The sequence below is a fragment of the Acanthisitta chloris genome, unplaced genomic scaffold (genome assembly GCF_000695815.1).
Source record: "Acanthisitta chloris isolate BGI_N310 unplaced genomic scaffold, ASM69581v1 scaffold5218, whole genome shotgun sequence".
NCBI lineage: Eukaryota > Metazoa > Chordata > Aves > Passeriformes > Acanthisittidae > Acanthisitta > Acanthisitta chloris.
In genome coordinates this window covers 75,177-90,019 of record NW_008688569.1, presented here as the reverse complement: position 1 = coordinate 90,019, position 14,843 = coordinate 75,177, and the positions used below count along the sequence as shown (strand labels likewise).

General features: G+C 36.0%; 1 protein-coding gene across 1 annotated transcript in view; it reads left to right on the top strand.

Annotated features, from left to right (window-relative positions):
* The window catches only part of ALX1 (ALX homeobox 1), a gene marked incomplete at its 5' end in the record, with an annotated part of 17,250 nt that extends 12,826 nt beyond the window's left edge, over positions 1 to 4,424 (top strand). Inside the window, one exon of the mRNA XM_009081059.1 lies at positions 3,787 to 4,424. Coding sequence (XP_009079307.1) covers positions 3,787 to 4,107 — 321 coding nt within the window. The remainder of the gene's footprint in view (positions 1 to 3,786) is intronic.
* Positions 4,425 to 14,843: the final 10,419 nt, after the last annotated feature.

Here is a 14,843-nt window from a genome sequence, read left to right as displayed (position 1 = left end):
GAAATTAAGTTTACTGATTTGGATTCCTTCCTCTGAGGAAGAAACCTAGGACATCCCTTTGAAAATTTTAGGAATGAATAGCTTCTTCACATATTTATTTAACAAGACATTGGTATGTTTTAGGATTTGCAGCTGAATTCTGTTCTCATTTACACCTGTGCCATCTCACTGAAGCTAGATTGAAGAGATTTGTTTAGGATAAATATATCAGGCAAATTAGTGGTACTAAACTCAGTTTACTTCAAACCAAACTACTAGAAATATGGAAGGAAAGAGAAAGAGTGATTTTGTGATTCCTCCAGACCACATAGGTTATTGGGCACTTTCAAACTGAACTTCTGAACCTTTTGAAGTCTGTATTAAAGGCAAACTTGTGCATGTTCCTATTTAAACAGGTTTTTTTTTCAAAATTCTTCCCATAATTATATCTATGCAGACTGGATGATTGCAGCAGTTCTCAGAAATAAATTTTAGTAAGTCTGATAAATAAGACTTTGTTGCATATAAGTTAGCTTTGGAGATGATGAGCTCTTTCAGAAATAGCTCCTGTATTAGACACTGCATAGATTTACTACTCTCTCCCTGGGCAAATTCATCCTGTTTTGAAGGATCTGAGCCTAATCATCTGGCTTGGAAGTACCATAAAAAACAATGGGGTTCTCTGTGCCTGTGTTTGAAATATGTATTTTTTTCTTCTGGATTCTTTTTCACCTGTATCAGCTTGCTGTTTGAATTCAGTAAAGATCTGTACAGCAAATCAAACCAAAATGGAACAGCATGGAAAGAGGAATGGGTGGTTTGTTTTGTAGGAAGAAAGGTAAGAAACCCCCAACACTTACTTGATCTGTCACCTCTTCTGCAGGAAACATATATGTAAACATGAAATACAATAAAGTACACTTAAAATTTTCTAGTGTTCCTGAACGTGCACAAAACCACACGCATACAAAACCAAAACCAAAAAAACCCCAATGATGCTTTTGCATGGATGACTGGGTTTTTGATTTTTCCAGTTCATTATTGGAACAAAATGAATTAACTTGGGCTTTCAAGCAAAGCAGAGGGGCTTTATAGGCTTTCAGTTGCTGTCTTCTTTACTACTCTTCCCTGTACTCTAATCACATTCTATGTGGCTCCAAACTCACCAAGTCTGAGAAGGCACTAAGACTCATGAATCTTTGGAGGATGTCTTCCCGGTTGCTGCACACTTAACTGCCACAATTTCCAGCTCTTTCAGAGTCCCTTATTTCCTTCTTGTCATAGTCTATAAATCTGTACAAGGATCTGAGAAACCTTCAGGAATCCCTGAACCCTGAGGTGTAAGAAATGTACTGCTCTCTTTGGGAATGTTCTGTGTTGTTGAATACAACAAACAATTGTAAGCAAAACAGTGGTTCACATAGGTCCAGGTAGGGTATGTATTTAATCCCCAGATAAACCACCAGCTTCCTGAAGATAAAAAACAAAGTGTGTCTGATTATAAGTCGAAACTGGTTCAGGTAGGTTAATAAAGGCAGCTAAGGGTCATGTCAAGCTGCTGAGGGTCTCCCATGGGCTGATGTTTGAGTCTTCTAAAAACTGATTAAGGGAGGAGGGAAGAATGGGAACTGGAAAGTTCTGAAAATCACTAGAATCTCTTTCCTTCTGGGCCTTCAGGAGGCCCGCAAGAAGGAGGAAGATTCTTCAATATCCTTACTCAGGAGCCTTACTCACTGCATTACATCTCAGCAGACCACCGAAAATATGCAGGAGCAGATGCCTGCAGTGTGCCCAACTATGTATATGCATGTGTGTGTAAAGACAAGCTGCATTCATGGGTGTGTGTGGAATCACATCTATGATGGAAGTAAGAATGTCTGCGTGAACACAAAGTTGAGCAGACCAACTTTTTGGAACATGTGTTGCTACCTTGACTTTTCCTCAAGGTTCTGCAGAAAACCAAAATGGAACATTTTACTGGTTCTTTTAATAGCGGCTGGAATTGCCGAGGAGCACAAATTAGTTTGTCAGCTCCTGATGACCTTGGTAATATTACTGTTTAAAATATTAACTTTTAAAATAAGACCATTTTGTCCTTGCTATCTGAACTAAATCTCAGCTAGATGAGTTCAGTGAACCATAATTTATTGCTTTAGCTTGTTGATGGTTTGGTGCATACATGCTGTTACAAAGTGATGGGACAGAGGGAAAAAGCCAACTCATCAGCATTAGAAATATGTTTTCATTCTGTGTGTATGTATATGTGTGTTTGTCACAATTCATTACTTCCCCTGACCTCTACTTTGGCAGAAAAAAATCACTCAGCTAGAGAGATAACCTTCATATCTTAAAGTCAAAATTCCTTTGTCTATGGATTTGGAACATTAAATTTGAAGTGGGAAATCACTTTACAGTGCTAACTGAAGAGTATTTGCAATTAGTCCAAAATATAGCAGAAAAGAAAGACATGTGGGCTCAATCCCAGTGCATCAGAGCAATGATATACTGAACAGACAACAGATTTTAGGACAAAGACAAATTTAGTAAAGTAAAACAAAATGGAAAGGATATAGTCACCGGCAAGTTCTGTACTGTGAATGAGGGTTAAAAATATCTTGTGTAACGTTATTTGTACATTAAAAAACCCCACCAGCATTCAGAAAAGAGATCTAAGTGTAGAAGACATACAAAGGTGTATACTGTATAATAGTGTATGCAAGTGAGAAATGATGGAGGAAGCTTGAATATGTCAGAAATTAAATCCATTTAATACTGATAGAGAGACATAGATAGTTTGAAAAAACAGAAGAGCAGCTGCTGAGTGTGAAGTTTGATCAAATCAAAGTGAATAGAACAGGAATGAAAGAATGTACAGTCTGAGATAATGACAACAGCTGACTTAAGTTGGGTCTTGAAAATCTATATGTCTGTACGTCTAGTAACAAATAAGATAAAAATACCTATCCATAAATAGCATCTATACATGGACGATGGCCTGAGACTAAGAATGAATCTTTAAGTGACTGCCAAGTATATAAGGCATTACACATCAAAGGTTGAACACAAAGTTACTCCAGACATTGCTGGTAACCACAAAGTTTGTGTCCTGGTCTGTCATGCAGCGTTTTCCAGGGATCACAGTGCAGCCAGTTAAGGCTGGGCACTGAAACAGAAATGCCCTCAAGAAATCCTTCACATAAAAACATAATGAAAAGAATTTTAATCTCAAAACTATCTTTGAAACAAAATTAAGAAAAACTCTTGGATGTATTATCAAACATTCCTGTGTTTTAGGGTTTCATTGTTTTAAAGTAATCATGCAAGGCTTCTCAATATTAAATTTTGCAAATACTTGTTGGGCTTTGTCACTTGAGAAATCCTGGTTTATTTTCTTCACCCTTTTATACTCTTTCCTACCATTACAGTAAGAATTCTAATGAGGAGAAGCTTTTATAGTGAAAATAGCTATGATATTTCTGAAGCCAGTTGTGTGCTTCCACTAATTTTATTGACTGGCTGGGCTGATGGCACCCTGAAGTTCAATGGTAAACATCTGTCTATGGAGCCACAGAGCAAATGGATGACAGAGCAAGAAATATGACTCATCAGCCCTTGCTCTTTAAGTGAGCTATTTGGTATTTTGACTCATGCGATGTCTTCATGCTATTTTCTAACATGATTGCAGAGAAAAAATTATTTGCTTCTTGTTTTAGAGGAGAATTAATAATGTGTGAAATAAAGTAAACCAAGCATTGCAGAAAACAAAAGATGATCTAAATTTAATCATATTCATTTTATATATTTCAGATTCAGAACAATCTGTGGGCAGGGAATGCGGCTAGTGGTTCTGTGGTTACCTCCTGCATGCTGCCACGAGACACATCCTCCTGTATGACACCTTATTCCCATTCACCTCGGACAGATTCTGGCTACACAGGCTTTTCAAACCACCAGAATCAGTTCAGCCACGTGCCCCTCAATAATTTTTTCACTGACTCATTACTTTCTGGGGCAACCAATGGACATGCTTTTGAAACCAAGCCGGAGTTTGAAAGGAGGTCCTCCAGCATTGCAGTTCTACGAATGAAAGCCAAAGAGCATGCTGCCAATATTTCGTGGGCCATGTAATTAGCAGTACTCTTTCTTAATTACCTACCTTTTTTTTTTAAATAGTAAACTAAAACCATTTTTATTTCCCATATTTAAAGGACACAACAATAAGCTGCTGTGTGTTGAATGCTAGAAATCACAATATACAGGATGTCTGCTTAAACAAATGCAATATAATATTTAACAATAAAACAAGAATAAACCAAATAGATTTACCATGCATCAAGCTTAACGAGCCCTCTTTGTTTTGATTTTTATATATAAGTATGTTTTGTTGTACCAGTGGATGAAATATGATATAGAACCTGCAAGAAAGAATAAAACTACTAAGCAAATATGTCTACTCTATGTTTTTTAGCAGTCCTGTATACAGAATTAATGCTTTACAAATGAATATTTCATAAGGGAACAACTCTGTAAAGGAAAATAAATTTATTATACTAAACCCATGATGTAAATCTCTAAACACATCATGTAAAGAAGAAAATATATGACCATTCATGTTGTGGGTGGAATTTGTAGAGCAAGCTCTCTCAGCGCTGTGTTGCTGCTCTGAGCCAGCTCTGCTGTTTTGCTAAATGCATGTTGAGCTTGTTGGACTTATATCAATGCACAACTAATGTACTAAGAACAGAAGGTAGTCCTTTATTTTATGGACCTGAGTGTATTCCTATTAAAGATAATGAGTTTTTTTTTTTTTTTGGTCAAATATACCACTAAAAGCAGTATCACGGTCTTTAATAGTGTTTTCAAAGACTGACACAGATCATATAAGTTGACTAGTGTTCAAATTAAATCTTTAAAGTTGCAGGTAAGGTGTCATGAAACTTAGGTGACTAGAAGAGATCATGAAATAGTCCTGCTACACTTTCCAGATTTAGGAAAAAACCCACAACAGTAAAGTCTTATTTCCAACGTAGTCTGTCTTACTGGGTTTTGCTACTCCGTGGTCAAATTGAAAAGAAAAATGTCCAACAAGCTTTGCCAGTTTTAATCTGTAACTGATCTTAAGATGTTATATGAGTACATTTTATCATTTTATTTAATTTTAGTTACAGTTTGTTGATACTTTGCTTATATGTGCTGGGGTTTTGTTTTGTTTTGTGTTGTTTGGGTTGTTTTTTTTAATTTTGTTTAGGTGGTTTGTTTCTTTTTCCCCTCCCCCACAGTGTATAAGATTGTTTTTCTCCCTTTAAAGTATATAGGAAAAATCTTTTTGACTGCAGTGGCAGCAGGATTTGGCTCTCTGCTCTCAGCCTATCACAAAGGAATTAAAATGTCAGCAGACTTTCTGACATTTCTGGTGGAAAAAAAATAGAGGAGAAGAAAAATACTTTACATCTGGAGAACTGCTATCTGCTTTGATTTACTTCTCCTCCCTTTCCCCTGTCACATTCCAAGCTCCTTCAGATGAGTGAAATGTCAGCCTCTTTGAGAGCAACAGTCAGTCTCTCAGGTTCATAAAGGCAAAGTAAATTAATTGAAATAAAGAAGGACTTGCATGGCTGTGATTAGAACAGGATACAACCCTCTGGGCACCCCCTGCTCCTTTTTGCTTTTCTCTCTGGCCATTAGTTAGGAACAGAGGGTGGATGGGGAGAGAAGGGAAGATCCGGGAAGCACATTTCATCACAGAAACTTCAGAACTACCCGTACTCACAAAAACAAACATACAGGAACCCTCAAACTGTCTCTGCACTCAGGGGGTATAAACTTGAAACAAAAAAAAAACAACCTTTCAGGGTGTAAACAAACTTAACTTTGAAATGGGAGTTTTACATCATATTCTTCCACAGCTGAAAGGAAGGTTCTCTTATTTGCCACTAGTAATAAACTCAAAGTTTAACTCATACATATGCTCCAATTTGTGGCTTCCTGATTTGATTCTTCTTCTAAAAATTAGCTTTGACTTTGGCCTGAGGAACTAGGAAAGAGTATTCTGGCTAGAATTTATCTTTTCCCTTTTTCATACTCTGTTTAGACAGCAGTAAAATGAGCCTTATGACTTAAAGCAAAAAAAGAATTTTACTGGTCCAGGTAGAGACACTAGTTTTACATAGGCTCTTGTGCCACATACAGAAGGATGAAAGTGATGGAAATACAAGTGGGTTTTGAGCAGGTCTGATGGTTTCCAGTTCAAAAACATATTTTTCCTTTTTTTTTTTAATTTTATCCAATTTCCACATAAACATTTTTTAAGGTATAGCATTTAGAAATGCCAAACTGATTTCCAGATAATTTTTTTAGACCAACATTAGTGGATAAAGAAGCAAAAGTTTAGCTGTCAAACTTCAAGCCATTATAGCAGAATTTGCTATTGTTGTCTTCTGAAATACACTCCACTTACCTCAAAATCATTTGTACAGAGTTTTTTTTTATATCAAGAGTAAAATTTAACAATTCCTAGGAATTTGTTGCCATGACAGATTACTTGGGGAGAATAAACATCCATTTTCCAAACATGGGAATATTATTAGGTGCTTGAAGCCTCCAAAATCTAAGGGGAAAAAAAAAGACATGCTATCCTCATGCTGATTTAAATTAAGTAAAAGGGATGCAATTCTAATTAGTTCTTCATCCTCAGATTTAGCAATGGAAATTGTTACATGCTGCTAGCATAACATTATGCATTACATAAATAGGTATTCAGCCCTTCATTAAACCTGAGGTGTGATAAGTTGCAGGCCTGCATTAAGCTTGTCATGCTCTTGCATCAGCCTCGTCTCAAAGAATGAATGATAGTCTGTTGGTTGTAGCATTTCATTTAACTAATGAAAAAGTATCTTCGTATTAGATGTCAAGTACTACAACAGGGTCACATTCTGCCAGTTTTATTTAGCAGTGCTTTACTCCATGAGTAGATGCATTGATGGGAGTGAGACTACTCACATAGGCCAAATTGTGAATCACTTGTAAATGTTTATTCACAATGGCCCTATTCATGCAAATAGCCGCTCAGCACAACATGAATAATCAGTTCATAATCAAGCCCAGCTTAAGGTACTATTCAGCTCTGGTAAGGATGGCAGAATCTGGCCCAGGCTGGCTTAAAGCCAGACTCAGATTTTTTAACCAAGATGAGTAGCTCCTTATTCCACAACTAGTGCAAATAGACCCAACAGGGCTATTTGTAGTGTTCTCTTTTTATAAGAAAATTCTAGAAAACAACATTTTTGTATCTGCAAATAATTTCAGCAAGTTTCTATTCAAGGTACATGGTTTTATTTCCTACTGGATTATACTCTCACATTTGACAGGACTATTCCTTTGCTTAGATTTTTATCCATTTAATTTTTTCTTAGCACAAGCAGCTAATCTTTTCACTGTTTCTTGAACATGTGGCAAATGCACTATAAACAAAAAGAGGTGATTTACATAGCCTTCCTGCCAAGCAGTTTAACTAATGTTTGAGATATGTGATTATCATGCTACGCTGAGAGGTAAATTTATAGAACTTTCGGGCAAAGAGTCCCTATCCTGTTAAAAGAGAAAGTGAAATATTGTTGTAATTATTGCTGTGAAGAATTTGTGATGACTTAGTGCTGCTGTTGTTTTTTTCTCCTATGACTGATTCATCAACAATTTGAAAATCTTAAGCCTGTATTTGAACAAGTTTTTGAACAAATGTAAATTTATCTATATTATGATTTGTACAGACTCACACAGGAGATGGGCAACACTGCATTTAGCAGCTAAAGACCCAGTCTCTTTACCATAAAGATGGACAGAAAAGGTTGACAAAACTGGTTTCTACCTACAGTTTAATCAGCAGTGTTGCATACCATTGGAACATATCAATGAAAGCATCTTTTGTTGCTGAGAATAAGATGAGATGAACTATATTTTTTATTTCACTTCTTTACTGTCATAACATTTTACACTCTGAAGTGCTGAAAAAATCCAGTTCAGCATGTTAAAGGCATTATATTTTGACTGTGAACTTTATGGGAAGACGCTGAAGTATATAATTTAACAAATATAACCAGTATTGTGCATTTAATATTGAGACATTTTAAGACAATTAGTGTTAAAAACAATAGTTAAAAACAATTTTTCTTTTCTTAAAAGAATAAAATATCCCTTTTTTTCAAAATGTCATAGATTAATTGATAAATTTCTAAATATCAGCATTATTTAGGAATCAGAGTTAAACTGAGCTGATCAGATTTAGAACCCATTAAAAACAATTGTACTCTTTAGTTTCAAAATGTTTCAAGGGGAAGTTCTCTCTATGACAAAGCACTGATTCTTTTCCCTCTGCACTTTCATATCCAAATAATAAGTGGCCCACTAATCTTATTTCCAGAATACACCCTTCTTGTTCCTCTTCAGTGATCATTTTAGATTTGGCTGGCATCAGAATGATGAAGGCACTGAATATGGGAGTATGATGGTTAGGGACAACAGAATAATGTTCTGAGAGGAGTGTCAGGGTGCAATGCTGGAGTGAGGGGGAAACCCACACCCAGTGCAACCCTCCCTTCTGCCTTTTGTCTAAATTCACTCACCTAAATCTCACTGGAACCTGTGAACATAAGATGTCTTCTATTGCCACCTCTCCAGTATGGGTTTAAAGAGGGATATAAAGAACCCAAAAAGGAAGTCTTGAAGAGTCATGGTTGGTAGGTATATGACTGTCTGTCTCTGACAATAAATACATACTGGGAATTTAAAGAGCAGTTTTGTGGAGAAGCATCTCTAATAATGAATTTCAAGTTTTCTTCCCTGCATTTTTAAGTGAATGAACCCCCTGCCCCCCCCCCAAAGATGAATATTCAAATCCATTATCTTCTCAAAGAATAAGGGCTTGTTTGCCCTTATACGTGTGAGGCCTCACAGCCCACGGCTCAAAACTTCGGCTTAGCTCATGCTGCCCATCTTCATAACAGCTATTATTCCCATAGGAATAAGCAGTACACTAGACTAATAAATAGATCAATTTGTAGGAAATAATATTGGTTAAAGTAATTGATGCTACCATGAAAAACATAATTTCAAAAAGTGTAGATTATAGGATCAGGTAAAAATCATGCTTTCTGGTTGACTGATAGAGTGGAAGTAGTTGGCTTACAAGATGCAGTTAAAGGAGTGCTTTTCTGTGCTCCAGTTCTAACTATAGCAACCCACCAAACCTAACAGCTGGCCACTTCATCTCTCAGAAGCTGAGGAAATGATGGTTTCTGCACTTTTTAATTAGGAAAAATAATTGAAATAGGCTTGATCCTGCCTGCCTTGTACTCCTGTGAGAATATCCATATATGTATACCAAATGTAGTTTATTTTAGCCTCATTGTCATTACCCCGGGGCAAAATCTTCTGCTATAATCCAGTATTTGCAAAAGATTAGATTCTTGACACCCTTATTACTCCATGAATGAGAAATTTATTGACATGGAGAAGGATGACTAAGAAGTTTAAAACTTTTTTTTTTTGTTGAAAACCTAAACCCTTGTTTGTTTGTCTTTGGTTAAATCCAGTCTGATTATGATTAACCAACTGCTCATAGGTGGGATAAAGTCCTGTTTAACACTTCCATAATGTTTTTTGCCCATCCAAAAAGAGAAGGGTTCTGTTAAAATAAAAACTTTGTTAAATAGCATCCTCAAAGACAGACAAGTATCTGAATCTTTGTGAGACTGTTTACTCAGGTGCACCTACTCAAATGATTTTGTTTTAATCATTAAAAATGGAAAACAGCTGAGAAATTTAACTGAAAATGACAATGCAAAACATACTAATTGCATTTTTCTTTCAAAGTGATATTAAGGGAACAACTCAGCTTCTAATGTACTAAGAATGATTTTTCTTGTTATTCATGATAAACATTTTAATAAATAATGAAATGCATATTTATATATGGAAAAATCTGTCAGATGTCACTTGAACATATAGGGCAGATAAAATACTCAATTATTTTGGAGGCCTCGTAGAAAAAGTTCTGGAATAGAGATCAGAGTTTGTGACTATTATTTAGCAAATGCTTAAGTAGTATATACAATGAGAGAAGAGGAAAATACACTCATTGGTTGGGAGTTTATTGAATATTTAGAACCAGAAAACTCAGTGTTGGCAAGGAGGGATGAAATTTTCTTAACTCTACTCAAAAATCTCCTTATGATCAAACCCTAATTGAAGTTAACTGGAATCTTGCCAGTGACCTCACTTGGGAATAGAATATGATCCCTAATAAACACATAATAGATTTACTATGGTAAATTGAATTGTCCTGGAACACCATTTCTTAGTTTATATGACTGTTTTGTTTTGAGGTAGTCCAAGTGGCTATTTTTAAAACACTGAAATTTATTAAATCAGTGGTTTACATATAATGTACTGCAATGGTTTCCATATTTGTGTCTGAGTTTTGGGAATTTTTAAAAAATTTTTTTTTAAGAAGCAGAGAGTCAGGGATGGACAGATGATTGTTTTTTTCTTTTTTAGGGAGACCTGGTCTAAGGAGGAGTGTTAGTTTTAGTGTGAAAACAGTTCTATGCATATGCTAAATTGCTAGTCCAGAGGCAGAGCTTTAACCCTTGTATAAACTAATTGGGCTAATTCTCTTCTGGAATTTAGGCAAATAATGTAACTGAGATAAACAGAGTCACTTGTATGTCCACATTTATCTACACTTTCTATTTATACTGCTAAATGCTTAAACCAACACTGGCCCATAAATTTGCCTTTTCCTTCTCATTCTTTTGGCAGTGTTTCCTACATGCTGCACTTTAAAGAGTGCAGTTTGGTCTCCTCTCAAATAAATAAGAGCCATGGAAGGAAAAAACTGCAGCTACAAAGTAGTTCTAACCCATTAAATGCAGATGGCCCACAGGGGGTTTAATCATAAGAGAGAGAACACACATCATGCTGAAATATAGAGCTGTTTTCTATCACTTGTTACCATTTGAATGTCTGTCCCAGGAAAGTGAATTCAATATATCTTCCTGGCCATCAGTTGCCCTCTGAATACTCCTTCTCTCTCTGATGTAGCTAGATTTCCCTTTAGAACATACAGAGATGAATGAGCTCTTACCACACGTAGAAGTGAAAGAAAACATTTCTTTCTGCACCAGAACAGATGAGATTCATCATTAGGAGAATGGATTTGACCTTGTCAAGTGGACCAAAGCAATTTATAAACAAACTCCTACAGGGGAGGCTACTTTTGGCCAAGTACTATATTAGCAGTGTTTTACTTATGCCTGCTGCTACCTTACAATAACTTCACAAACAGGCTGACTTCCTGAAATATAGAGTGCTGAGAGATATCACAGATGTACCTAGAAACACTGGGATAGCATAGGGTTACTTCCCTCCCTAGAGGTTGTATAGAAATATGTCCACCCACCTTGCTTTCTTGTTCTTAGCAAAAGTTGCTGATCACTACCCAAATTAAATCTCCATTTTGAGTTTAACATACATATAAAAGAATGTATTTATACTTGAATTTGTCATAATTATAGTTGCTTGTGTAAGCACCACCCATATGGACGATAGTGTCCAATATGAAATTAAATGGCATCTTCCTATCAGAACACTAGCAGAATAACAAAAACAATTCAGTGTGTGTCTATTTTATTTTCAGTGTTGGAAAAAGAACATGAAGGACAATAGCTTTCTACAAAGTTATTTAGATCAGCCAATACTCCTTCCAATAACTTTTCTTCCTTTAATAGAGTACTTAAACTGCAGGTAGGAATTTTAACTCCTTCTCCCAAGTCTGTGCCACATATGCTTTCTAAGTGAGAGCAGTTGCACTGGATGCAAAAGCACAGTGGATTGCATCATTTTTTCTGTCCAATGATCATAAGAAAGGCAAAAAAATGAGAATATTCAGTGGCTCAAAGGTAACCTTGTTGTGTGAAGAGAAAACTCTGTGCCAGCCCAAGGGGATGGTTGCATGGTAAAGTGGAGAAAAGACTCACTAGATGTGTAAGCTACATATATAATTGCCAAAAAAGCTTTTGCTATGACTTCTAGGATATACCTCCCCATCTGCATCAGCCTCAGTCGTGTCAGCGGAGCTGATAGAGTTATAATCTCCTGTATGTCTCCAAAAAGGCAGTCATGGAACATTTGCAGAAGGGAACTGAACAAAATACTCAGTTTTCTTAGACTCATTTTTCCTAAGACAACTATCCAAACAAGAGATGCAGTTACTACTTCCTTAAAGTCTACAGTAATAAGCCTATGTAAGTGGTAATGTTTTATTGCAGTTTTTGTTGATAATGCTTTAGAAATCATAGTTAGAGTTGATGGCACTGAGAAGGTCTTTCTTCTCATACTTAGAAATTTAATAGACTATATATGGAGTCCTTCAGGTCATTAAAATTTCCAAAGCTATCAGAAAGCATGGAACCTCCATCACTTATGAGTCTTATATGAATAGCCCAGAACATGATACATATTTTAGTTCAGGAGAAATCTATGCTGTCCAAGTCTTGTGTGCTTCATAACAGAAACTCCTTAGTGTTCAAAAAACAAGACAACAGTCTTGTTTCATTGCCAGTTTATGCTTCATGGCCAGGAGATAACAATACTGACCTCCTTGAGGTCAGAACACAGAAAAAAATTCCCAAGTCCTTAGAAGGCACTGTATTGCACATATTCATAGCTGCTTAGCATATTTATGACTTATTCTTCAGTTCTCAAGTTCTTCTGCTATGAGGTTGAGAAAAGAGGAAAGGCCACTTGCTTACTTCTTATATCTATTATTCATTAATTATGCACTTCCACATGTGTGCTAGGTGTTTCAGAGTCAAATATGGAGATGAGAGACCCGCTTCTGATGTTAATTTCCCTACTTTTATAATCATGTCTGCACTCTGATTTACAGAGGTGTAAGGAAGGACCTTGGACCCTTGACACAGTGAAAATATACAATTTACAGAAAAAAAAAGGAAAGATTGCAGCAAAGAGCCAGCGATTGAGCACTACTGTGTAACTTATTTATCTTGACTCACATTTTTTAAAAGCATGCTTCTGTTTACACTCTTGAAGAGGAAGATAAAAGTTCACAGGGAATTTTTATTACCCTGGGAAGAAATTTATCTCTTCTTAAAAGAAGAAAACATGCTTTATTATCTGTCTTATATGAAACAAAATCAAATCTCTCCCTCTCTCCACTTTTGCACCAGGCAATAAGCATCCAAGATGTGCAATACTTAGTGAAAGGTATTCTGTGATACCTCAACATTTCTACAAAAGCACTAATTCTTCATGAAAGCAACCCTCACAGGTTTGATCAGCCTGAAAATTCATTAGGATATTCGTGGAGATGATATTTTGCTGTTAAATTTGGTCCTGTGGATTAATGGGGTAATCACATTTCTATCGCTCTTTAGCTTTATTGATTCTGCTGGAAACAACAGCCCAGGATAAAGAGGTTGTTTTCCACTTATTCTGTGTGTCAATATTCAGCTGAGGGTCCTTGGGAAGTTGTCAGAGGCAAGAATTCTATAAACTACTATAGCTTGCTACAGAAGACATTTTATTTATTTTAACTTCTCCACCTCCATTCCTCTTTGGCATCCAAGATACATATTTAAAGTGTTGCTGCTACTTTCCAGTTTGACTTTAGAGCTCTTTGTTTTTATATAAAATAGTTCTGTTACATTCCTGTAGTATGTCAAAGGAAAATGAAGCTTGTTTTAACTCTTCAGGGCTTTAAACATCTCTGCTTTCCTTTTGTTAACATGCAAGTTGGATGTCAAGTATTGTCTCTGCTTCACCAATGTTTTCAAAGCTGTTGTATGCCAGTTAAATCCCCTTTTTTACATAACTATGACAGAGTATTAGAGCATTCCCATTTTGGCTAACCCAAAAATTAGTTCTTTTAAATTGTCTTCCTTGGTTTCGTAGACTGCTATAGATTTGTAAAAAGAATGACCTACCGTCATTCTTTTTCCTGAATGCTCAGTTTGTGACACCTCAAAGCAGAACTGTCCATAATTTTATGCAGAATGATTGGCAAAAACGATTATGTAAAATAATTTTAGTAGGTCAACAGATTAATTCCTCTCAGTTTCCTCACTTTTAGTTCTCATTCTGACCAAAACTTCCATACTCACATCTCATTTGATATCTTCCATCTATTCAACTACCTGACTGTCATAAACTAGTCTTCTTTAACATTATACAGATTCCATTTTCTTTCTCAGCTACATCCTTCTTTTCATCAGTCTAGCACCTTTTCCTGCTTGCAGCCTTGCTATAGTTTTCATGTACTGGCCAACATATTTTTCCACTTAAGGGTGTGCATTATTTGTGTTCAGCCAATGCTGTCTCATATGTGATTCATATTCAAAGACTTCTTCCATTCAGTGTTTACTACAGAAGTGCTGTCAGCATCTAGCTTTTACTAGCACCAAATTCTGGTTGTGAATATATTGGTAGTGGGAAAATCACGGTAGAAACAAATTAAGCACAGGTTATATATTTTACCCTGTGAATCCTAGAGGAGAAGCATTAGACATCTGTCTGGATCTGGTTAGTTCTTTATTAGCTGCCCTTCTGCAAAGTTCAGGGGGCATGAGGAAACAGTACTTGATTCCTTCATCACTGCAGAAGTATCTCATGAGGAGATCTTTTACATGCAGCTTTCTCTTTGACTGACCAACATGAAAATATTGTTTATATACTGAATATGGTGGAAAGGGAAGAACTGTACAAAATATATACTCTCAGATAAGCAATTTTTAAAAAAAAAAATGTTATGCATATAGAACAGATTGATTTTGCATTTGTTACAGAACACA